The 27,668-nt window shown below is 31.2% G+C and overlaps 2 protein-coding genes across 2 annotated transcripts; one reads left to right on the top strand and one right to left on the bottom strand.

Annotated features, from left to right (window-relative positions):
• Positions 1 to 7,182: 7,182 nt before the first annotated feature.
• On the bottom strand, positions 7,183 to 8,864 carry LOC130960239 (hydroquinone glucosyltransferase-like). The gene has a single exon (XM_057885584.1). It carries the CDS (start codon positions 8,743 to 8,745, stop codon positions 7,273 to 7,275), a length of 1,473 nt encoding a protein of 490 aa, XP_057741567.1. The 5' UTR covers positions 8,746 to 8,864; the 3' UTR covers positions 7,183 to 7,272.
• A 3,726-nt stretch (positions 8,865 to 12,590) lies between these two features.
• On the top strand, positions 12,591 to 15,594 carry LOC130962478 (protein FAR1-RELATED SEQUENCE 5-like). The gene is made up of 5 exons (XM_057888686.1): positions 12,591 to 12,937; positions 13,010 to 14,343; positions 14,659 to 14,930; positions 15,037 to 15,117; positions 15,403 to 15,594. Exons 1-5 carry the CDS (start codon positions 12,591 to 12,593, stop codon positions 15,592 to 15,594), a joined length of 2,226 nt encoding a protein of 741 aa, XP_057744669.1.
• The last annotated feature ends 12,074 nt before the right edge of the window (positions 15,595 to 27,668 follow it).

The raw sequence follows: 27,668 nt of genomic DNA, 5'->3' as shown, positions 1-27,668 counted from the left end.
TATTTTAATTTGTTTAATTTTGTATTTAATTTGGTCTCTTATAAAATTTTTCATTCTATCCTTTAGCACATATATTTTTGTATATACATAATATTTATATTTTAAGTAATATAAGAAACTTTAAGCTGTAATCGTTACGTTATTATACAAGTAAAACTTTAATTAAAACCTCGTCATATTAAAAAAAATAAGAATAATTTATAAGCATAAAAAATTAATTATCAAGTATTTATATATATTTGTGAAATTTAATTATAAATACAAATATAAAAATATTCTATACTTTAATAAATAATTAATTAATCACTAATGTTGAGTCTTTATGTAATATGATTGTATTTAAGGAATGTATTTTAGTCGTAATTTTATACAAAGTAGTATGAACATATAAAATATTGAAATTAATATAAAAATATTAAGTATCCAAGTTTTTTGAGTAACTAAGTTTAATTAAGTTGTCAATGAGTTATAACTCAAATAGCATAATTTTTTCATATTCATGTAAGAGGTCGTAGGTTTGAGTTTCCTTATCTTTGATATAAAAAAAAATTAAATTTAATTAAGTTGTTAAAATTTAAAAATTATTCAGGCGTCACTCTCTCTTTCTCCTTTAATTTAAGAATAATTCATTTTGATGTATAATACATAAATTTTAATGTATAGTATATATAAATTTTAGAGAACTACATACTTAAAACATTGATTCATCCAATTATAAAATATATTCACAAAAAAAATTTGTATGCAATGCATAAAAATTTGTATAATTTCAGTTTCATTAATCTATGACCAAATTATAATGAAAGATTTTATAAGGAGGATAATAAACAAGAAACCTTTAATTTGTACCAAAGTAAAAAAAATAAAAATATAAAAAAAATAAGTTAAAGTAAAGATAAATAATGATATAGAGAGAAAGAAAAGAGATTGAGAGAGGGAGAAGAGAGGTGGAGAGAAAGAGGAGTGATGAGTTGAATCTGATTTTTTATATATTAAAAACTAATTTTAGTATATAAATTAATTTAAATTAATTTAATAAATTAAAATTAATTTTATTTTTATGAATTAATTCAAATTAGTACACTATATTATAAATTGGTTTAGAATTAATATTTATGTAAATAGCTAAATCACATGAACATTCCTAACTATATCAATAAATTTGTGTAAAATTTTATGTGTTATATTTTAAAAATTTATGTACTATATTTTAAAAATTTATGTACTATGTACAAAAATTTATAAATTATATCAATAAATTTGTATTATGTGCAAAATTTAATGTAAAATATTTCAAAAATTTGTGTACTATATTTCGAAATTTATATATTTTTAACAAAAATTTATGTACTACAAAAAATACAAAAAAAATATAATACACGTTCTAATTAAGCACATATACGTGATATTTTGATAATATCTTTTATTGTTAATGAACTAACTTAAATTTAGTTACTAAAATAATTTGTACACATAACATCACTGAAATTAATATGCCTATTAAGAATGTGTCCTAGGTGGGTGGGTTTGGTTCATTATTTATTCCACATGACCCAAGTAGAAAACACGTTTTGATTCTGAATCAAGATATCAAGCTAGAAACCAATTAGGGGTGAAATTGGAAATTAATGGTTGTACTGTTATGCTGTAAAAACTTAGTATTCTTCTCAGATCCAGTACAAACAGCTATTACAATTTACATACACTCCTGACCTCTATACATTTTTTTTTAATTGAAAAAGGTTAATATATTATTTTCTTTATCAAATTCGTAAAAATTAATGATTTATAAATAAATTTTATTTTATTTTATATATATAAAAAAAATTATGTATATACAAAAACTTAAATACTAAAATAATTATCGTATATTTATAAATATATATAATATTTAATTTTTTAATATATATTTTATATTTTAATATATGTTTTATATCGATAATGATTGATTTGTTAAGTAATAATTTATATATATATATATGTTACTTTAACCATTATATTAAGAGAAAATCAGATTAATTTTTTTTCTCTCTGTATTACGTGAAGAAGATCTAGCAAAAAGAGAATTTTATTTATTAATGGTTTTAAAAATTATATAATGATTTAATTTGAATAATAATTTAATTATAAATTAACTTTATTATAATTAAGATATTAACTATTAAGTATAATTATTAATAAATTATAGTTCAAATGACATAATTTTTTATATTCATTTAAAAATTCACAGATTCGAATCTTTTTATTATTTTTAGTAAAAAAAAACTATTAAAGTATAGTTAATAATTAAAATAAAAAGATATTATTTTATTAAAAATTGACACGTTATAAAAAATAAATTATATATTTTAAAAATATTGGAATAAAATTTACCTTAATATATACGTACTGAGATAGAAACATGTCTCTAATAATTGGTGAGACCCATATAATAAAAGGTGAGAAAATGAGAAATAATGAGAGGAGGAAGAAAATATTTTGTCCTAGCGGAGTAAAATTATCACGGATCAGAGGTCTTCTTTCTTAATAATGGTGGAGGCCCAGAGGCTCAGAATTCAAGGCTCATGACTCATTCATGAGTTTGTCCCTTTCTGTTTAGCCATCGGTTCCACATCATCATGTATTATCCATAGATGCATATTACAACGAAGTTTTATTGTTTTTATGTAAAACTATTTTTCTTTTTAACTTTTAGATCATAGATTATGTTACAACATGGATGGATAAGGATCAATGTTTATTTATGGGTGGATTTGATTTTTTATGTTGGAAGGAACAAATTCACATGACATAGTATAATTAATAAAGTTTGAAAATTAAAATATATTTGTCTATAAAAATATAAACGGGACAAAAAAATTATACACATATAATTATAAATACTTCCCTTTCTCTCTTTTTTTACAGTAATAAAATTATCTTCTCTCTTTATACACTATTAATAATTTTTTTTATCTATCTTTACGTTACTGCATATAAATATATAAATTATTTTATCGAGTTAATTATATTAATATTAGAGTCTTCTATTTACATATCTTTATTTTATATTTAGAACATCTTTCTTATTTATTTCACAACACGTTATCAGCACGAGACTCTGATCAAATTTTTAGGAAGACTCAGATAACAAATTTTTCATTATGTCGAAGCTCTCTCATATTGAATTCAATGCTCTTGATATATCTGTAAACAATTATTTATCATAGATATTAGATGTTGAAATTCATCTTGATTCAATGGATCTTGGAGATACCATTAAGGCTGAAAATAATGCATTCCAGAAGGATAAAACCAAAGTCATGATTTTTCTTCGTCGTCATCTTGACGAAGGGTTGAAAAATGAATATCTCACATTAAAAGATCCTGCAGATCTTTGGAAAGACCTTGAAGAAAGGTACAATCATAAAAAAACGGTGATACTTCCTCAAGCCCGATATGAATGGACGCACTTGCGTTTACAAGATTTTAAATTTATAAATGAATATAATTCTGCAATGTTTCGAATCACCTCACGAATGAAATTATGTTGGAAAAAGATAACTGATCATGATATGTTGGAGAAAATTTTTTCGACCTTTCATGCCTCGAATGTGCTCCTGCAGCAGCAGTATCAAGAAAAAGGGTTTAAAAAATATTCTGAGTTAATTTCTTGCCTTCTTGTTGCTGAACGCAACAACGAGTTGCTCTTGAAAAATCATGAAACGCGCACAGCTGGCGCCGCCTCATTTCCTGAAGTAAATGCGGCAAATCATTACCATAGAAGAGGTAAATGGCAAGGTTTTAATAATAAGAAAAATTATGGAAGGAAAAAGAATTATATTCAAAAGAAAGAATCTCACCAGAAGTGGGATAAAGAAAGAAATATTGGACATAATAAATCAACAGAGGATAAGTGTTTCCGTTGTGGTGAAAAGGGCCATTGGTCACATATCTGCCGTACCCCAAGGCACCTAGTCGATCTTTACCAGGCATCCTTGAAAAAGGACAATAAGGGGAAAGAGTCGAGTTTTGTTTCAAATGATGCTGAAAATTCCACCACTCATTATGATGTATCTGATTTCTTTGAGGATCCTGAAGGAATGATTGGCCAAAATGGAAAGAAGTCATGAAGGCTGAATTAAACTCACTTGCAAAATGTGAAGTATTCGGACCTGTAGTCCGTACACCAAAAGATGTAAAACCTGTTGGATACAAATGGGTATTTGTGAGAAAACGAAATGAGAAAAATGAAGTTGTGCGCTACAAAGCCCGACTTGTGGCACAAGGTTTTTCACAAAGGCCCGGTATAGATTATGAAGAAACGTATTTCCCTGTAGTGGATGTGATAACATTGCGTTATTTGGTCAGTTTATCTGCATATCATAAACTGCATATGCATTTAATGGATGTGGTAACAGCCTATTTATACGCCTCATTAGATCAGGATATCTATATAAAAGTCCCTGAAGGACTAAAGATATCTAAACCATCCAATTAATATTCGCAAGGGTTATACTCAGTCAAATTGCAAAGATCTTTATATGGTCTGAAACAATCTGGACGAATATGGTATAATCCTCTTACTGAGTATCTGGCCAAAAATAGATTATTCAAGAATGATGATATCTGTCCATGTGTTTTCATAAAGAAATCTGCATCTGGATTCATTATAATTGCTGTGTACGTTGATGATTTAAATATCATTGGGACTCTTGAAGAGATTCCAACAATTATAAAAACTCTAAAAGAAGAGTTTGAGATGAAAGATCTTGGAAGGACTAAATTTTGTCTCGGTCTACAGATCGAGCATATAAAAAATGGGATCTTTATTCATCAAACAACATACACAGAAAAGATCTTGAAAAGATTTTATATGAATAAGTCACATCTCTTAATTACCCCAATGATCGTAAGATCTTTGGAAGTTGAGAAGGATCAATTCCGTTCTAAAGAAGAGAATGAAGATATCCTTAGTCCTGAAGTACCATATCTTAGTGCCATTGGAGCGCTAATGTATCTTGCTAATAATACGCGACCTGACATATCATTCGCGGTGAATTTACTAGTAAGGTATAGTTCCTCTCCAACCAGAAGACATTGGAGTGGAATCAAGCAAATCTTTCGATATCTTCATGGAATGGTTGATATGGGATTGTTTTATCCCTATGGATTCAAATCACAACTAGTTGGCTATGCAGATGCTGGCTACTTGTCTGATCAACATAAATGGAGATTTCAAATAGGATACTTGTTTACATATGGTGGAACAACTATATCATGGAGGTCCACGAAACAGACGATTGCTGCAACATCCTCTAATCATGCTGAAATACTAGTGATTCATGAAGCAAGTCACGAGTGTTTTTGGATCCGGAGTTTGATCCAATATATTCTGTTATCATGTGGACTGATTGATCATAAGATAGCTCCAACTGTCCTTTTTGAAGATAATACAGCATGTATTGCTCAATTTAAAGGCGGATATATCAAAGGTGATAGAACAAAACATATTTCTCCCAAATTTTTCTTCACTCATGATCTTCAAAATCAATGGACAATTGATATCCAACAGATCCGCTCAAGTGATAATCTGGCAGATTTGTTTACAAAGTCACTCCTAAAATCCTCCTTTGAAAGATTGGTACATGAGATTGGGATGCACCGATTTCGAGACATTAAATGATGTCGGCAAAAGGGGGAGACTGTACTCTTTTTCCCTTGGTCAGGTTTTTTTCCATTGGATTTTTTTTATAAAGTTTTTAATGAGGCAGTCCCATCACAAAGGATATTGTACTCTTTTTCCTTCACTAAAGTTTTTTTTTTCACTGGGTTTTTGTTTAGTAAGGTTTTAATGAGGCATATTCCTAAATGAGCATCCAAGGAAGAGTGTTACAACGTGGATGGATAAGGATGAATGCTCATTTATAAATAGATATGATTTTCTATGCTGAAAGGAGCAAATTCACATGACATAGCACAATTAATAAAGTTTGAAAATTAGAATATGTTTGCCTATAAAAGCACGAACGAGGCAAAAGAATTATACACATATAATTATAAATACTTCCCTTTCTCTCTGTCTTTACAGCAATAAAATTATCTTCTCTCTTTATACACTATTAATAATTTCTTTCTATCTATCTTTACGTTACTGCATATAAATATATAAATTATTTTATCGAGTTAATTATATTAATATTAGAGTCTTTTATTTACATATCTTTATTTTATATTTAGAACATCTTTCTTATTTATTTCACAACAGATTAGATGGTTAAATGGTTAGATTTTAATATTTATAAAAGTGTTATTTTTATTTAAAATATGACTAAATAAATAAATTATACTTTTAAACAAAATATTTTCATAAAAAATATTTTTATCATTTTTTATTTAAATAGTTATTTTATCAATACGTAGTGATTTAATAATTCTATTAATTCTTATAATTTTATAAATTGTTAATTAAATTTTTATAATTTTTATATTTTATTAAATTTTTATAATTTTATAAAATTTATTATGATATAAGAATTTAATAAAAAATATAAAATTTAATTAAAAATTTAATAAAACTATAAAAACAAATCGAATAATTAAACCATGTATAGCTAGGTCCGTAGTAGGTGTATACGGATATATGTCCTCCTTTGTTTTATTATCCTTATGGTGGAGCATATGCACTTTGCTAATAATTAACCTAACCACCCATATATAAGATTAACTAGCTTGGTTGGAGTTAGACAAACGATCTTTATCCCTTTTTTTTTTTGGGAATTTTTCTATAATATAAAATATAAATTTCGGCCTTGAGTAGTAATAGTATTATCCATTCTGCAAACTAGGTAACAAAATTGTTAGGCGACTTCAATGTAAATCTTCAAAGTATCTAAGTTTTTAGTGAAATTGTTTTGCTTTAATTTGAAGAATGTATACATTAATGTTTTTTTTTTGTCCATAGTATTAGATCAAAAACTAATTTAATTTATGATGAATTTAAACTCTATTTAAAAATTTATTGTTAGTCAATAAATTATTATATGTATAAAGTAAAATTTAAATTTTCGATACTTATTTAAATACACGAATAAATTAACTATTCTACCAACCTAGTTAGTTCATACATGCATGTTGTTACTACTAATTAATTTGTACAGCATTCTTATTAGACAAAATATTTTTATAAGTAGTACTAAATAATAAAAAAAAATAAGGATCCCAAACTTGGTTGTTTTGACAAGTTACATACATTATTCATTTATAGAATAATATTACACCACATAAATGTCATTAAACAATTTTCCATTTCTGTTTAAGAGTAGAGAATGCCTTAGTAGATGAACCATTTTGAGTGAGTGCAGCAGCAGCAGCATCACTCAAGTGTTTGATTCTCTTTCTAATTTTCAAACCTTCTTCATTCTCCTCCATCATTCTCTTTATAACTCTTGCAATTTCCTCTCTTTTCACTATCCCATCTTCATCATTATCAACAACCTTCTCTGGCATGAGTGCCACTTTAAGCACCTCTTTCAGCAACACTGCATTCATTCTCTGCTCAGCAAACAATGGCCATGCAATCATGGGAACACCATGGACAACACTCTCTAGAATTGAGTTCCAACCGCAATGACTCAAGAAAGCACTTGTGGATCCATGACCAAGGATCTCAACTTGTGGGGCCCATGATGGAACCACCAAGCCTTCTCCTTTGGTTCTGTCTACAAAACCTGATGGTAAATGGTGTAATGGATCCTCTTTTTGTTCATCAAGATAAGCACCTCCACCATATTCATTTGGAGCTCTCACAACCCACAAGAACTTGTGTCCACTCATTTCCAACCCAAATGCAATCTCATTGAGTTGCTCTTGAGAAAATGTTCCACCACTTCCAAAACAGATATACAACACTGATCTTGGTGGCTGATTATCCAACCATGTTAAACACTCTAACCTGTTTACCTCATTACTTGTCTCACTTTGAATGATTGGTCCAATTGGGTAAACAAAAGGAGGAACTTTATCAGTGTTTCTATCATTGGCTTCTCTTTGTTGTTGTATGGCTGCAATGGCTTCTGATTCCAAATGTGTGAAGGTGTTCACTATGGCACCATCAACCAGAGAGTGTGTTCTGCATACATTGAGGAATGATTTGTAGACTTCACTTGATCTCTCATAAAGAACTGGGTCAGGGAGATCCTTGATCTGAAAAGGGACAACACAACCTGGGAAATTCACAGTTTCTGTTAAGGACATAGTATTATTAGTAGTAGAGAAAACGGTTTGATCAAGATACGGAAGATAAAGACAGAATGATAGAGCTGAAGCTCCAGAGGCAAAGAAAACATAGGTTAAGAGATTGAATTCCTTGGCAAGATCAAGAACATCGGTTGCAAAGATGCTGAAGACAAGAGCAACTATGTGATGAGTAGTGGAACTCATGAATGAGGTAAGTTGTTGATGGATGAGTGGAAGAGAATGCTTCACTGCAAAGCGTATTTGAGTTGAAGTTTGAGACTTCACAGGAAGGTCTTCAACGTTGACTTGGGGAAGAACAGTGAAGGTTATGTTTGGTGGGAGATCAGAGTTGTTAAGAATGGAATTCATGGAAGAAGAAGAAGAAGAAGAAAGTGTTGGAACTATGAACCTCACATTTAACTCATCATCATCATGAACAAGCATCTTTGCAAACTCAACAAGTGGAATCAAATGGCCGAGACCAGGGGAAGGAACCATCACTATGCATGGATGTTTCTTTTCCATCATGGGAATTATAATAATAAAGATCAGAGAAGTTTTAAATATATAATTTGTTTCCAAGTGAAATTGCTAGCTACTTGCAACAAATTAAATAATGAAACATTATTAGTTAAATGAGATAATCTCTCCATACTCATCTAACAGGTCGCAAATTTGAATATTTCTATCTTTAGTTAAAAAAAAAAAAAAAACTGTAGAAGAAGAACCGTTGCTATATACAAAGGATTCATTGCCTGGTCCACTGCAGATACCACACACAAAATATGGCTCTACCGCTTTGTCTAAAGCCACTATTGTTGTTTTGCAAATTAAATTTTAAATCTTAAAAATATAAAAATAAAATATTGACCAATATTATAAAAAAGTATTGGCCTCTAATATTTCTCATAAAACTATTATTAAAGATAAATACATGTAAAAAATTATTTAAAAATTATTAAATAATCTAATATGTTTAACAAAATTATTTAGAGTTGTGATTAGGAATTTTAACTTATCTTCTAATTATGTTCTTATTAATATTTAAATAAATAAAAATTTAAATATATATTATTTTTTAAGAATGCTAAAAAATAAAAAATCAAAATTTTTCATTAAAAATTAAGAAAATAATTTAAAAAGTAAACTAAAACTTTTAATTATTTTTTAATTACTTAATACAATATTGCCAATAATTTAACTATTATTTTTGTATAAAAATATCTTTATACATGAGTAGTCACTGTTATTAACTAAATACCACTTTAAAATTAGAGCAAAGGGCAACCCTCAACAAATAAAATAAAGAAAAATTATGGAAAATTATTAGTTTCAACATCAACCGATTTTAAATTTTAGAATTTATAATTTAAAATGTATGGTTAAAAAATTATGATTTAAAATATAAAATAATTTTAAAAAATTAGTTAATATTGACCGAAAAGAGTTCGATAACTATTATTACTCTAAAATAAAATAAACTATGACGTAGATTTTTAAAAATTAAATAATTTTTTTAACAAAACATATTAGTATTTCTTTTTCTCTATAAATTTATCTCACAATTCTTTTCAACATATACTTATCTTATTAATCTTTAATTAATTAATTTATAAACAATATTCATCGTTAGAAATGATATACGTGTGTGTGTTTATTTTTTTCATGAGGTGCATGGTTAACACGTTACAATCAAGATGCCATCCCTACCTTACATACAGCCACAGATATATAAACTGGAATAAAAATAATCAAATTAAAACAACATAAAAAGCCAGAATATACAGCATCATCAGTGTACTCATCAAATCGCGGGACCTAATGATTTGGAATTGAAGGGACCATTTTCTCCAATAATTATAGGTGTCGATGATGATGATAAACCTGAAACAACTTGCACTACTAATAAGCCTATCTAAAACCGAGCTTTATTTAAATGTGCATTTGGTCCTTCAAGGTTGAAACTTGAAACAATAGTGTGTTCCATCCAAGTTTAAGATTTTTATTTAATTTGTTATAAAAGTTTGGGTTTAACCATCTTTAGGGTATAAGATAAGGTTATTGTTAATAGTTTTTTTTAGAGAAAAGGATAAATAAGTCCTTAACTTTTTGTCCTACAGATATTTTTATTTCTAATAATTGAAAAATACTTTTAAATTTCTGACCTTCACAAAATTTGGACGGATCAGTCCCTGAGGGACTGAGCCGTCCAAGTTTTGTGAAGGTCAGAGACTTAAAAGTATTTTTCAATGGTCAGGAACGAAAATGTCTACGGGACAAAAGGTCAGGGACCTATTTGTCCTTTTTTATAATTATTATTTTAATAAAAACACAATATATATAATGAAATTTTAAATTAAATTTTTTTATAATTTTTTTAATTAAAATCTTTGTTAAAACTTTTTGTATATTAGGAACAGATTTTTTTTCTAAAAATACACTTTTTGTCTATCAGTCATAAAATAATTTTTAAAAAAATTAAATTAATAATAAAAGAAATATAAATAATTATATTTTTAATTATTTTTTAAATTTTTTTATGATCCAAGTTCGAATAATATACCTTAAAATTATTTTTCTAAAATATTTAAACTAATAAAAAAATACATGAATGATAATATTTTATATGAAAATGCAAACACATATTAATTATATTTGTATTTTTAGTTTTTGCTATTAAAAAACTCATGCTAATAACACTTATAAATAAACAAATCATATAAATACAACATTATTTTTCTATGTACAAGCATCTAAAAAGGTTTGTCGTTTCCCTTTCAATGGCGATGACTGATGAAGGGAGGCCCATTAGTCCATTACTGTCATCTTACCCTAGAGAAATTATATCTTTTTTATTTGCTGCAACTTTTTTCTTTTTTTGATGATCTTACAAAAGGGAATTTGACCCCTTTCTTTTCGGAGAAAAAGTAATAATTAAAAATATTAAAACTATAATTATTTATATATTTTTTATTAATTTAAAATTAAAAAATAACATAATAATATAATATCAAAATTTTTATAATTTAAAATCTAAATTTAGATTATTATTGAAAAGAAAATTAATATAAGATCATAAGAAAAACAAAAAAAAAAGTTCACAGAAAAAACAAAAAACGCTAGGGTGCCTCCTCCTATCTTTCACTGTTGAAATCTTAACGAGATAAGCTAAGGCCCCACGGCTATTGACAGGCGTATTCAATACAAGGACCCATTCCATATAAACACAGCACTACAAAATTATCGAATAGGGTTAGATTTATGGTGATTTCTTCCAAACTCACCATAATTTTGTATGTAATTTATCTATGTTTAGATGTTATCATCATACTTATTGATCAAAAAAATTTTCAAAGATTCATTAATCGATAAGATGTAAAAGTCAAAGCTCATAATGAATATATAGTATGAATATACTATATTATAATATATGAGTAGTTATTATATATTGATACAATATAATGTATTAGAAAAAATTTACAATTAAAAATTTTACATTCTAAATTAATTTCTTAATACAAAAAATTCTTTTTTTGTTCCTCAAGTTCAACATGCATTTTTGAGAAAAAGAAGACACATAGCTATTAGTGACCTAACCCTCTTTCATTTTTTGCCTTTCGTTCTATACTCTTCAACACGTTATTCAACCCCAGGATCTAGGCACATAACCACTGACTTAATCCTCTTCGTTTTTTATTCTTCACTTGAACCACAGGTTCATTCTGTTATCTGTGGTTGCAGGAGCCATCACTGGAACTCTGTGGTTGCGGGAGCCATCACCGAAACTCTGTTTCCATCGGCTGGGCTCCGGCGTCGACTTAGGTGATGTCAAAGGATGACCTTTGTGTGCTTGTATGTTGTGAATTTTGTGAACCTATTAAGTTTACATCTGATCGTGAACAAGCTGTTGCAGGTGGAAGGGGTTTACCATCCCCATTTCTCAGCCGGCTACGAATCACGTGCGGATGTTTAATTAAGATTGTCTCCCTCCAGAAGTTCAATTCTTTACTCATTGGATTTTAAGCTTTAGTTGACATCAAGGTATCTCCGTTTCAATTTCTTTAATAATGGAGGTTAGTTTAATTTTAATGGAAGTCTGTCTTTTAAATATTTTTCTGTTTATGGTGTTGGGTTTAGGTTCTGGAATTAGAATTTTAATTCACATTTGCCAGTTGTATGCTGTGGCTAGATTTGGGGCATTGAATTAAAACGTTATACTGGACTCTTAAACAGTTGGCTTAGGTTAAGTAGCCTTGGTTCCGGTGACTGTAGTTTTTTTTAAGTAGTTTAGGTTAGCTTTATGTAGTTCCTGCCATTGGTTCTGTTTATTCACATTTTTGTTCACCAACCTGAATTTTGGCAGGGGTAAAATTATGTCAAAAAACGAGGATGATGTTAAGAATGATTCTAATAATAATTTGGGTGATGATTTCGATTATCAACCGAATGTAGAAGATGATGCTGAAGACAACGATGTGGATTCGCTGGATTCTACTAGCAAGAGTGAAGAAGTCTGTGGTGTAAAAAGAATAACAAATTTAATGGTGGAGGATATTTGGAACCTGGAGTTTAGGATAGAGGATGAGGCTTGCCAATTTTATAACGCTTATTCTTGTTGGCATGGATTTGTAATGAGGAAGGACGACGTGGTTAGGGATAATCAAAGTAGAATCATTAGCAGGCAACTTGTTTGCAATAAGGAGGGCTGGAGGAATATGAGGTATCTTGATCTGGATGATAGATCAAGGGAGGCAAGGTCCCTAACATGAACCAAGTGTCCAGCTCGGCTTAGGGTAAAGCTTGACTACCGCTGCGGTAGATGGAAGGTATCATGTTTTGTAGAATCTCACAACCACGATCTGACGCAACCCCAATTTGCGTATCTGGTTCCGGCCAATCGTCGTCTCACTGTTACTGATAAAGTCCAAGTAAAAAATCTTCATAATTTTGGTGTCAAGACTTGCCATATTATTGGGTATATTGCGTTCCAGAAGGGTGGATATCGTCATGCTGGCTTCACATGCAAAGATTTGTACAACCACATTGATCGTTATCGTCGGTCAAAAGTTAAAAACGGGGAAGCCAATGCGGTAATAAACTATTTGATTAGCAAGTCAAACAACGATCCGCTGTTCTTTGGGAAGTATACGTTCACTAGTGACAAAAGGCTCGAGCATATTTTTTGGGCAGATGGGCAGTCAATTGTCGACTATCACTGCTTTGGAGATATTGTTGCATTTGATTCAACGTACAAGAAGAATAAATACAACAAGCCTTTGGTCATTTTCTCCGGATGCAATCATCATGGGCAGACTGTTATCTTCGGCTCCTGCCTACTATCCAACGAAACCACAGAGATGTATAAGTGGTTGCTGAAAATGTTTGTTGAAGCGATGGGTGGAAAAAGTCCTAAAGCAGTAATAACTGACAGAGATCTTGCCATGCGAGATGCAATCAAGAATATTTTTCCTGATGCGACCCATCGGTTATGCGGATGGCATCTTCAGAGAAATGCATGTGAAAATATAAAGAATCCTAATTTCCTACGCGATTTTAAGGGTCTTATATACGACAACAACGACCACAGAGACTTTGATCAGAGATGGGCAGCCATTTTGGATAAGCACAACCTTGTTGGGAGTACTTGGATGGAAAAGACATACGAAATTCGTGCAATGTGGTCCCATTGTTTCCTCCGAGATAAGTTTTTTGGTTACATAAGGACGACCTCACAGTGTGAAGGTATAAATTCTCTCATCAGATTTTATGTTAATCGCAAGAACACCCTCATTAACTTCATGCATAACCTGGATAGGGCCTTAAAGAAGTATAGAAACAATGAATTAATAGCTTACTTTAAGTCTCAGTGCTCAGAGCCAGTAATGATTACCTCGTTGGAGGTATATGAAAGATCTGCATCATGTTATTTCACTCGAAACATTTTTAAGGAAATTCGTAATGAGATTCAGAGGGCATGGGCTTTGAATATCAAGGTACTAAGCACAACCTTGGACAAGGTAGAGTTCAGTGTGACTGCTCTCGGAGACCCGGCCAAAGATCGACAGGTGGAAGTCGATAGAAGTAAGAACCTGTTCTCGTACTCGTGCAAGCTGTTTGAATCACGTGGTATTCCATGTAGTCATATTTTCTGTGCCATGAAGTTCGAAAACATACTTGAGTTTCCAGATTCGTTGATCTACAAAAGGTGGACAAAGAATGCAAAGAATGAATTTATTAGCTTAGAAATGCCTGTGAATGATGATGTCGAAAGGGTCTTAAAGTTTTGAGTTGCTGCATTGGCATCGAATTGCAACAAGCTGTGTGATATTGCTTGCAAGGATCTTCCAGACTTTGACGAAGTCCAGTCTGAACTTGTGAAGTTAGTTATCCACCTGCAGTCATGCAAACAAGGCAAATAAACTCCTAATGTTAACGTGGAAGGCATCAACGATCCCTTTGTTGTCAAAAGCAAAGGAGCCCCTTCCAAGAGGTCTTATTGGAGGAAGAAGAGAGCATGCTCTAATTGCCACAAGTACGGTTATTACTACAAGCGCTGTCCAGATTTGATGCAGCATAATGTGCAAGGTAACCCTTGCGATCGATTAGACACCAATGCATCAGCGAAGGACTCAGGTTTTAGTCCAGAAAGGTTTGCTAATTCTTCAAGGTCGTTCTCAGTTAAGTCCGAACACCATTCAGGAGCTAAGACCAAGGTACGATTTGTTTATTCTAACTAAGCTGATGCTGGAAAAATATTCTTCGGTGGGAGTCCCTTTAAAAACCATTAAACTATGTGAATGTATTTCTCTGTTTGTGTAGCCTTTTAAAAAGGGTGGATTAAGAAAATTTACGGCGACGGGTATGAGGAACCGGAAGGGTAACGACAACATGTTTGATGAGGTAATTTTTGTGAATGTAAATCTCTAATTTCCGTCACATGAACTGGGTAAATTAATGAATATGTCCTTCTTGTTGTTTTAAAAAAAATTTATAAAACAGCAGAGCCTCTATGAAAGCAGTGAATCTATTGACATCGCGTCCATGAATGGATTTTTCAACAAAAATCTCTACTCGTTAACACAGGTGTGATGCATAAAACTCCTTTTAACTACTTTGCGATGAATGACCATTATGCTTTTATGCATGATTATGGTTTCTGATTGGCGATATTCATGTCATAACCAGGTGAAGGAGTCACAACAGGACAAGGGACATTCATTCACAAACTATGAATGCTTTAATGATGTCATGGATGAAAAATGTGACACACCACATGTGCAGAACGATGTCCGAGATCCGTTACCATCTTCATTGCCTTGTGGAAACAAACAAGAATCGTACATGGCATTGTTCGCGTCGATGCATAGGGCATTTTGACCAATTGGAAGAATTAGTCTTCTGAATTTAGTGCAATGCAAATATGTCCATTAAGGAGTTTTAATTGTGAATATGAGGACACTTTTACCAATTGAAAGAATTAGTCTTCTGAATTTAGGACTCTTTGCCATTGCTTGGTATTGAGGAGTTTTAATTTGTAGTTATTTATGTTAACTGTAAATATGTCCATTAGGATGATAATTATGTTCAATAATATGTATGTGTTTTGCTTACATTGCTGTATTTTAGTTGCAGTTAATTGTGGTTGAATTTGGGGTAAGGAGTTCCTACCATTGTGATTATGCAATACAGTTGATCAAATAGAGTTGTGCTAATGGATTTTTTTCCCTACTTAGTGCATTTGATTTACCAACCAAATTATTAGATTGAATGGGTTGTAGTCTCCAGGGTTGAATTGTTCGTTGATGGTTGTAAATCTCTTTTGTTACTTTCAGGTTGTGAATCTCTTTTGTTATTATGAATTTTCTATCGTCATCACAAATTTTTTTTAGGAGAAATGACGCCCTGTGTATGAAAGCAGTTTCAAATATAGCGAGTGTTTCTTGTACCGTTTTAGAGCATTCGTTATGTGTCATGAATATGTTATATATAAAGCGAAAAACGTAAATATAAACATATTTATATTTGAGCATATCATAGTTTCAATTACGGTGAACAATGACATTTTGAATATGTTGATCTTAGATACTGACAGAATTTAACATTAGGAACAATAACAGTTTGAAACCCAAGGGGCATTTTCTTTAACATCAGCGAATCTTTCTCTGTTTTCAGCTATTTGACTACTGCATGACTTTGTAGGCAGGGTTTTGCTTCCTGGGATTTTTGCCAGAAGGTTTCAAAAATGTGTTCATCTGGCATCCGTAACATTGTAGAGTATTATTACCTGATATTAAAAATTAATAAACAATCACTGTAACAAAAGTATATGTGAAGACAGTTCAAGAAAGCAAGACTGCAAGATTATAATTACTTGATTCATCCAACCATTTGAACATGCAACTCACCCATGTAGTCACCCAAAACCCACAATCGCCTCTTGCAAAAAAAATTATAGTTGTGATCAATTTATATTAAGCATACGAATCTCATTAAGTAGTTATAGAAGCATCAGATATAGTGAATTAACAAGGACACCAGAACAACAACCTAGTGTCATAATTTATATTAAGCATATGAAGCTCATTAAAGAATTAGAGAAGCAACATATATAGTTGATTCACAGGGACACTACAACAACAAGCTAGTGTTATTAATTGTTTCGGGTCAGTTTTGCCCACTTCATTCTTTCTTATTCTATTCTCTTAAATAGAAAATGGAAAGGGCTATCAAAATCGATGGGCTTGGAAGTTTCAGCGGGGATGGAATGAATGTATGGGATGGAAGGAATGTAAAATGTAGCAAGAAAGAAGATGATAGTATTTGGTTGAATGCACTCCGAAAACGGACTTGTAGAGTTATTCGAATAAAAGTACGTGTACTTTGTGATTCTTAAATACAAAGGAGAAGCTAGATTTAAGTTCGTGGTGATCCGTTTGAGTGCCTCGGAGATAGAATACTCAAGTTTGAAAAGTTTCCATAATGCTCACCCCATATGAATCGGAAAATTATTTCCCACATGGTAAAGATCGCCATCATGGAAATTGGACAAACTCTAATATTCAATCTCTGATTCACTCGAATGCCTCACTAAGATCCTAAACCTAGATTCTCCTTTATATTCAAAAATCACGAAATACCCAAGTAATGAGCGGATAATTTATAGGCTTTTTGGCATTGTTTTTAGGTTGTTTCTAGTATGTTTTAATTAGTTTTTAGTATATTTTTATTAGTTTTTAAGCAAAAATCACATTTCTAGACTTTACTATGAGTTTGTGTATTTTTCTGTGATTTCAGGTATTTTCTGGCTGAAATTGAGGGACCTGAGCATAAATCTGATTCAGAGGCTGAAAAAGGACTGCAGATGTTGTTGGATTCTGAACTCCCTGCACTCGAAGTAGATTTTTTGGAGCTACAGAAGGCCAATTCACGCACCTCAATTGCGTTAGAAAGTAGACATCCTGGACTTTCCAGAAATATATAATAGTCCATACTTTGCCTGAGTTTTGATGACGCAAACTGGCGTTCAAACGCCAACTTCCTGCCCTATTCTGGCGTTAAACGCCAGAACTGAGTTGCAAACTGGAGTTAAACGCCCAAACTGGCATAAAAACTGGCGTTTAACTCCAAGAGAAGTCTCTACACGTGAAAGCTTCAATGCTCAGTCCAAGCACACACCAAGTGGGCCCCGGAAGTGGAGTTCTGCATCATTTACTTATTTTTGTAAACCCTAGGTTACTAGTTCATTATAAATAGGACTTTTTACTATTGTATTAGAGGTCTTGGTCATTCTGGTTCCCCCTCTGGGGACGAAGCCAATGAACACCATTATCACTTATGTATTTTCAACGGTGGAGTTTCTACACACTATAGATTAAGGTGTGGAGCTCTGCTATTCCTCGAGTATTAATGCAATTACTACTGTTTTCTATTCAATTCAAACTTATTCTTATTCTAAGATATTCATTTGCACACAAGAACATGATGAATGTGATGATTATGTGACACTCATCACCATTCTCACTTATGAACGCATGCCTGACAAACACTTCCGTTCTACATGAAAACAAGCTTGAATGCGTATCTCTTGGATCTCTCTTCAATGATTCACATCGTCTTTCCTGACAACAGAGCATCTGAGTCCGAGATTAGAATGTTCGTGGTATAGGCTAGAATCAATTAGCAGCATTCTTGAGATCCGAAAAGTCTAAACCTTGTCTGTGGTATTCTGAGTAGGATCAGGGATGGGATGACTGTGACGAGCTTCAAAATCATGACTGTTGGACGTAGTGACAGACGCAAAAGGATAGTGGTATCCTATTCCAACACAAGTGAGAACCAACAACTGATTAGCCATGCGGTAGTTGTGCCTGGTATTTTTCATCCAAGACGAGAATTCCGACAGTTGATTAGCCGTGTAGAAACCGTAGAGGACCATTTTCACTGAGAGGACGGGAGGTAGCCATTGACAACAGTGAGACCCAACATACAGCTTGCCATGGAAAGAAGTATGAAGGATTGGATGAAAGCAGTAGGAAAGCAGAGATTCAAAAGGGATAAAGCATCTCCATACACTTATCTGAAATTCCCACCAATGATCTACATAAGTATTTCTATCTTATTTTATGTTTTATTTATCTTTTAATGATCGAAACTCTATAACCATTTGAATCTGCCTGACTGAGATCTATAAGATGACCATAGCTTATTTCAAGCCAACAATCTCTGTGGGATGGACCCTTACTCACGTAAGGTTTATTACTTGGACGACCCAGTGCACTTGCTGGTCAGCTGTGCGAAGTTGTAAAGAAATGTGTAAATCATGGTATTGCGCACCAAGTTCTTGGAGCCGTGCCTGGTGATAACAATTTCGCCTATCATGTTTTTGGCGTCGTTGCCGGGAATTGTTCGAGTTTGGACAACTAACGGTTCATCTTGTTGCTTAGATTAGGTAACTTTCTTTTCGTTTTATTTTAAAAAATCTTTCAAAATTTTCCTTTTGTTTTCGAAAAATCCTTCAAAGTTTTTAAGAATGAATTCTAGAGTTTCATAATGATATGCTGAAGCTTGGCTGGCCATCAAGCTTTAGACTGACCTGACACGATTCCTAGAATTCTTATTAAAAATTTTTGAATTTCTTATATTTCTTTTTTCAAATTAATTTAAAAAAAATTAATTACAAAAAAATTAGTAAAATCATAAAAACCAAAAATATTTTATGTTTCTTATTTGAGTCTAGAGTCAAATTTTAAGTCTGGTGTCAAATTGCATATTCTTAATTTTTCTAAAAACTTTTTTTCGAAAACTCATGCATTGTGTTCTTCATGATCTTCAAGTTGTTCTTGGTAAGTCTTCTTGTTTGATCTTTAAATTTTATTGTTTTGTGTCTTTTCTTGTTTTTCATATGCATTTTTTAATTCTTAGTGTCTAAATATTAAAAATTTCTAAGTTTGGTGTCCTGCATGTCTTATTTTTCCTAAAATTTTTAAAAATATGTTCTTGATATTCATCTTGAAATTCAAAGTGTTCTTGCATGCATTAGTTGTTTTGATCTTAGTTTTTCATGTTTAGTCCCATTTTATTATTTTTCTCTTTCATCATTAAAAATTCGAAAAAAATTAAAAAATATATCTTTTGCAAGTCAATAATACAGAGAATTGAAGATTTAGAACATTCAGCAGAGGAATCACAGAGAAAAAAACTGGGCATTCAAAACGCCCAGTGAGGAAGGAAATCTGGCATTTAAACGCCAGCCAGGATACCTGGCTGGGCGTTAAACACCCAAAAAGGTAGTGTTTTGGGTGTTAAATGCCAGAATGGATACCATTCTAGGCGTTTAACGCCAGGATGGCACCAAGGAGGTAACTTTGTTTTCAATTCAAATCGTTTTCAATTTTTCAAGTTTTAAAACTAATTTTCAAAATCTTATCTTTTTCATATCTTCTCTTATCAATCATATCTTTCAAAATCAAATCCTTTCAATCATATCTTTTTCAAAAATCAAATCTTTTTCATTTTTCTTTTACTACTTTAAAAAATCTTGATTCAAAAATTTTAAGTTTGTTACTTTCTTGTTAAGAAAGATTCAATATTTGAATTTTGGAATCATATCTTTTAAATTTCTTGTTAATCAAGTCATTAATTTTTTAAAAAAAATCAAATCTTTTTAATTTTGTTTTTCAATCCTATCTTTTCAATCATATCTTTTTAAATCATATCTTTTTCAAATCTTCTCTTTTTAAAATTCTAATTTCAAAATCTCTTTCCAACTTCTTATCTTTTCAAATTTATTACTTCTTATCTTTTTCAAAACCATCTAACCACTTTCTCATTTTTTATTTTCGAAAACTATTAACCAATTTTCAAAATTCTTTTTAATCAACTAATTGTTTTAAACTTTGATTTAATTTTTGAAAATTACCTCCCTCTCATCTCTTTCTATTTAATCACTAACACTCCTCCTCTCTTGATAATTCGAACCATCTCCTCTCTTTATACGTTCGAATTCCTTCCTATCTACCTTATCCTTCTATAATTCTTTTCCTCTGACACCTCAAGGAATCTCTATACTGTGACATAAAGGATTCCACATCTCTGACTAAATGTATTCTGAAACTTTGTTGAACGTCTATGTTTAGTATTCCGATTTCGGTTCTTTATGGTTTTTTTTGGGTGATAGAATCTCCTGTTAATTGTTATAGCATTGGTTACTTTTAAGTTTGTTTGATTTTAGTTTAACTTACTTGTGTATGTTTTACATTGGTTTGAAAGTCCCAAAGTTGAGAGAAATGGTTAATTAACAACTTCACTCTATCTAATTCTATCTAATTGTGTATGTGACAAATATCAGCTAATCAACTAACATTTTATACGAGTATTCAAGGAAAACATGCTATTCAAACAAAGATTGAGCAAGGTAAGTGAAGGCAATTAGTAGATAGACACATGAATGGAGTAAATAGTTACTTGGAGAAACTTGGTTTGACTTAAAATTTCGGAAAAAGTTGGGCTTAATCGGTTTCAAGCCAATTGCTGCATTAATCCTCAGCTGAATTTTCTACTGATGTATTGTTTTTATAGCTGGCCCAATTTTATAGCTAGCCCACTTTACTTTTAGAGAGACTTGAACTACCAAAAAATAAATGTTTTTTCAAGTTAGTTCATCGAGCCCAATCCCAAGTATGTCAGAAAGAGTAAATATTCACTTAATTAAACTAACATTGGAGAAAATAAAATATCGATCACCTTTGACCATCTACTATGTTACACCTTAATACCTAACCAGAACTCAACCGGGATAACCATGAATCCACACATGCATACAAAGTTCGACCTATAATTCGACCAATTTTTTCCTATGTAACACGATTCCACCAAAAAAGACGATATATAAATGGGCATTCAATAAACTACTTGAAATAAGTTAGAAGACAAACTTACATGATGGCCACAGGTTTCAGGACCACAATTGTAGACACCGCTACTGTCTTTGACGATGGCACAACCTAACCCAGTACATGGTAAGACCTGCAATAAGCCATACACTGATTGAATATTAGTATATAAGAAGAAAAACAGATCAACCCAGTACATGGTAAGACCTGCAATAAGCCATTAGCACTCTATAACAAACTATAACAAATTATATCAAACTCCAGGTTGCACTCTACCTGCACGGCCACGTCTCTAAAATGATCAACCCATTAGCACTCTTTCTTTGACTTTGACTTAGAAAGTAAGAGGAACTAAATAAAGTGCATGAAGGGGGCAATAAAGTCAAACAAATTTAGCAAATAAAGGATTTAGCAATAATGGCAAGCTCCGGTTTAAAAAAAAATCAGATGTTTCATTTGGAGTATTAAACATCATCTGCAAGGGGATAAAGACGATGATCTACAACTTCAATACCTGATGAGCTAAAGCCTTTGAAATCCATGATGGTAACAAACATGCTAGCTTATTTAAAGCATCATAGCTGGTCTCCTTTGCTTTACCACAGTATATAACATACACAACATCATCTATGGTGATGCTACTCACGGTGATATTTGTTGCTAGGACAATTTTTCTACAATGAAATAATAACAATCATCAAAATTACAAAACCTGAGAGTTAATAAAAAAATTAGCAATCCACTTTTTGCTGAACAAATGATGTATATTAGAACAAAGCAGTGGCCAATCATCATGGTCAGATAAACTAGAAGTGCTAAGATTTATTTAGGTTCAAGGGATTATGAATTTGAAAACCTATGCAGGAAAATTTCTGAAAGAAAAGCAATTAAACTTGACTAACAAGTTGCAATTCACCAATTTTCCCAAGCCTAACATAAATTCTAGTTGAGTTTCAGCTTCTTCATTCTCTCATTTGTTAAAATTTATGCTGCACACTAGTATATAAGAAGAAAAACAGATCGTGTCAATTATCTATTGTGGTGGCTGCATGATTTGTCATGGAAGTCACCAAATCATCAATTTATATTGTCATGCCCTTCTCCTTCCTACTCTTACAGAATTGCCAAACATTGAATTATAACATGACTGTAATGTTAAGCATTCATGTCACTAAAAAAAAGTTGTTATTTTCTGGTATTCGGACTGACTTAGTACAACATATTAGCCTTTATATGCTATTGAAATTAGTATGGAACTTCAATAACTAACTAACAAAAATATATACCATAAAACATATACGTATGTATAGGTAAAACAAGAACACGTAACTAGAAACATAATCAAATTCCAACCATGTTGCCTATATCAAATAAATGTCATCGACAATTTTTGCTTTAAAAGCTTCAAGCAATTGTGTGTCTACATTCTAGTAGAAAAATTCAGAAAGAAGAAAATTATTCTTAAGTTTCTGAACCTAATAGAGGTGCTTCAATTTCTGATTTTGATCTAATCATTAGACTTTGTTGAAGAAGCCTCCTTCTCTCTTGCAGCTGCTTCTCTAGTCTTCTTCCTCAACTCTGCTTCTTTACTTTTCTTATTCAGCAGCTTCTCTAGGTTTACTATTATTTCCTCAACATGGGCTATCAAGTTATCCATTCCCAAATATTCTTCAACATGATTCTGCTTCCCATCACCTGATCCCCTTGTAGCCTCCCCCACTCTGACCCTTACGATGTGGTCATCAACCCAAAGAAAGAATTTGCAATGTCCTTCTGTCACCTAAATCAAATAGAACACAATGAATGTATGGTGGTACAAAACACTCCAATTCAATCTAATCCATATATGTCACTGTAATTAATCCCTAAAGGCTAAATCTAAAAAATTCTTTTAAATTTTTAAGCCATTTTTTATATCAGATCAGGTTCCATGTCAATTCATGTCACAATCAATATTTTTAATCTAGGTAGATCTATTTTCAATAAATCAACTTTTTTCCAGTTCTCAATCATTCTTCAAAATTAACCAGCACCAATGTCAAATCATATACAATATCAACCCAATTTAACAGCAAATCGCTTACAAAATCAAATCATTTTCATAACCAATAGGCATGTCATTCCAAACAATTCAAAATCATATCCACAACAACTTGAGCTAGGAAAAATAACCAAAATCTATATTCCAAACCTCCATTCCAAAAATTTAAAAATTACCCAATTTTAGCATAAACTTAGTGATCATACATGAATAATTGTGTGCTCACCTTTAATAATGGGCATCCAAAAAATAGCCTATTTGGGTTGGTGTCTGTCTTCGACATGTAATAGATGGCATATTTTTCGCAGAAGCATTTTGGGGCCACACCATCTTTTACATCCCCAGGTTGCAGCAAACTTGAACTTGCATATCCAGCTATCAGTTCCTGTTGTCCGCCGGCTTCGCCTCTGCCTCGTCTCGTGTTTGAGGAGCATGCAGTACTGGCCATCAATTTGATTAACATTTAACACCACCATAAACAACTATTATCAACTATTGCATTCAAAATTGAAACAATCTGCTTCGATCAACGGTAATTAAAGAAAGTGAATAACAGAACAAATCATGCAAAATTGGTTGTGAAAATCGACAACAAAAACAAACGAATTAGCTAGAAGAAGAAGAAGCAGTAGGCCTTACAATGGTTTTTCGAGAGGGTTTTGCACGTGGGTCACCAGAACCGTTCCCGGCAAAAGGATGAGTTACGTTCTTCGATAGTTTTAGAAATACTTCACTCTGCCTGTGAGTCACAAAAAAGGACACCCGCGTAACCCTAAACGAAGAAGCAGTAGGCATGGTCTTCGATGGGATTCAAAAAAATCTATCATTGACGATGAGTCACCGAAGAAATCAGAGGAATAAGGTAGAAGAAGAGGTTGTGGACTTTACAACGGTATTTCGGGAAAGGTTTGCGAGTGGGTCGCCAGAAAAATCAAACGCATCACCTACAAGAACGGTTGGAGGAGCAATGAGGTAGAAGAGGAAGCTGTGGATATTACAGGATATTTGGGGAAGGTTTTACGAGTGGGTCACAGGAAATATAAAACCCATCACCTATAGGAAGGGTAGAAGAAGCAGTGAGGTAGTAGAAAAAGAAGTAGTGGACATTACAGGGGTATTTGAGGAAGGTTTTGCGAGTGGGTCGTCGGAAAAATCACACCCAACACCTACAGGAAGGATAGAGAAGAAGAAGCAGTGAGTTAGTAGAAGGGTAGAAGAAGCAATGCCTTTGAAGTGTCTTTTGAGAGGTAGAAGAAAAAGCTGTAGACATTGAAATGGTATTTGGGGAAGGTTGTGATTTGTATGGTATTTGGGGAGGGATTTGTAAAATCAACTATTTACACATTACACCCATTTATATTACAGTATAAATACAATTCTGTGGTATAATGTAAATAATATAAAATACAATGTAGTGTGAACACATTTATTGAATGAATTAATGAAAAGTTAAAAATTTTTTTGATCAATGACTGAGATGATGACACATGCAAGGGTAATTTACCCACAAAATTGACATGGGTTTGGAAGAAATCACCTAGATTTATTGGCAAATTTATTAAAAAAATCTAATGGTAATATGTTTATTATTAGATTTAGTGACAAAATAAATTTGATATTATAAATTTTTTTGGTAATTATTTATTAGGAAATTTTTTGTTTATTGTTAATTACCAATAAATTTAGTGGCATATATAAATTTTTATTTGGCAAAATTTTTGAACTTATCAGTGTTGGATTAATCCTTTGATAAATCCGACGATAAACTTAAATTTTAATTTCTTTTTTTAAAAGAATTGAATGATAACACTTCGTTAGATGGTAACATTTTTTTTACAGTCTTAACACACAAATAACAGTACTAAATTCCATTTGTATTCTAATATAAAAAAAAAAAGACAGAACTTTCATTTTATTTATTTTCAACCAAACAAAGCTTTATTTCTCTCATTAGCTCACTCTCTATTAAGTAATAGTATGAATTATATGTAGAAGGGTTAAAATAAAGTATCATGAATATATATTTTTTGATTTAATTTGTCGTATATCTAATTTACTAACTTTGTAATAATTACTCATAGACAATTGCTCTTTTGAAAATGAGAGAGTCACTAATCAAGTAGTGTTTCAAGATCTAATGGTAACCACATGCAAATGTAGAATAAATTGATGTTCAATGTTAATTACTATAGCAACAACATTAACTTATGTCATTAAAAAAAAAAAGAAAATAGCAAGCTCACATTTTTCAATTCATTCAATTTATTTGTCTAAATTAGGTGAATTTTTATTTCTTAAATTCTAAATTAAAGTAACCTGAACATTTTCTAAAACAGTATGAATAGAAATAAATTATCAACAATTTATTTAATTTTGTCAGTAAAATAATATCAATTCAACTTTTTTCACATAAATGACATATAATTCAATAGCAACAAAAAATTATTCATATATTTTTTCATATCCAAAATTTTAATTGTCAATTAAACTAAAAAAATTAACATATTCAATATTATTACATACCGTTTATCTGAACGTATCATAACTCATCAGTACCCTCATCTTCAATATATGGTTCAATATTTAATTCGATAATACCTATATCATATTTAGAAACAGACCAAAATAACTTAAAACAAAATTAAATTAGAATAATCTAATAAGCAAATATTTAACAAAAATGACAAGAAATTATCCTGTTTAAAATAACTCAATAGCAACATGAATATTAAAATGATAAGTTGCCTAAAAAATCACAACACACAACAACTTATTTAAAATAATTTTAGGTCAATGAATAAAAACATTAAAATAAAATTTATTATGATAGCAATAAAGAAACATAAACATACATTAATAAAACAGAATTAACTGAAAAAAGTAAAAACGGGATTAGAGTAAGGGTTTAAAAAGGGGTTAGGATTCTTTTTATTGAAAATGAAGTAAAAACGAGAATGGAATAGGGAGAGGAATGAGGACAACCTACCTGAAAGAAGGAGAAGAGACGCAGCTCTGGCGACAGAAGGTGCAGCAGCAGCGACAGAGACAGAAGAAGAAGCTCCATTTCAGGCAACAAAACAGGATCACGACGAGTTCATGAAATTTTTGGAAAAGAATGCAGGTAGCCGATGCTAGCAGAGAGTGGGCAGAAGGGCTGTCAGAGGTAGAGAGAAAGAGAGAGGAAAAGAGAGAAAGAGTGTGTGTGTGTGTGTTTCAAAAATGAAAGGGGAGGTTTACGTTTTGAATTTAGGGCAAGTTTATCGTCAGATTTGTATTGCGGATCACCAAAACGCAGTGTTCCATTAATTGAGTTTACCGACGAAAAATTCTATTGGTAAATCCCACACTAAATTTCATTCGCATCTATTTTTTTCGTTTTTCCTTCAATTATTATCGACAAATTTATCGTCAGAAAAAATTTGCCGATAACAGTTTGGCTTGACGAATTTGACACCTAAATTGTCAGTAAAGTCGATATTAATGTGCGACGATAAATCCGATCATATTCAACATTTTTTTTATAGTATAAATTTTTACTCTTCACTACCCTTAATTATTAATGTAAGTACTAAGTATATCTAGTTGATCGAGTAATTAGCATTTTTGTTCATAATAAGTATTAGAGATTTAATTTTTATTTTGTATATATAATAATTTATTAACTAACAATAAACTCTTAAATAAAATTTAACTTTACAGCGTATTAATTTAGTTTGTCAAACTAGACGATAAAAAAAATTATTAATGAACATATGTCACTCTTTTTTCTTTTTTATTATTTATTTTCCGTCTCCATCCAGGTGATGGAAATATATTTGTCACCACAAGATTATTATCTTTATTTTACACTAATTTGAGTTGATCAAATAGCTAATCGATTCACTTGTCCGCTTAAATAAATATTAGAAGTTTAAATATTATTTTATATATATATTAACTCATTTATCATTAACAAATTATTAAATAAAATTTAGATTTGTGATATATTAATTTTTGACCTATCGAACTAAAAAATATTG

The sequence above is a fragment of the Arachis stenosperma genome, chromosome 2, assembly GCF_014773155.1.
Source record: "Arachis stenosperma cultivar V10309 chromosome 2, arast.V10309.gnm1.PFL2, whole genome shotgun sequence".
In the NCBI taxonomy this organism is placed as follows: Eukaryota; Viridiplantae; Streptophyta; class Magnoliopsida; order Fabales; family Fabaceae; genus Arachis; species Arachis stenosperma.
Note: the sequence above shows the minus strand (reverse complement) of the source record. Positions and strands in the feature narration are given on the sequence as shown.

Coding starts and splice junctions, on each gene's coding strand:
- LOC130960239 (XM_057885584.1), bottom strand. CDS start 8,745: ATGATGGAAAAGAAACATCCATGCATAGTGATGGTTCCTTCCCCTGGT.
- LOC130962478 (XM_057888686.1), top strand. CDS start 12,591: ATGTCAAAAAACGAGGATGATGTTAAGAATGATTCTAATAATAATTTG. Junction 12,938..13,009: donor GAGGGCTGGAGGAATATGAG/GTATCTTGATCT, acceptor AGCTCGGCTTAG/GGTAAAGCTTGACTACCGCT. Junction 15,118..15,402: donor ACGACAACATGTTTGATGAG/GTAATTTTTGTG, acceptor TGTCATAACCAG/GTGAAGGAGTCACAACAGGA.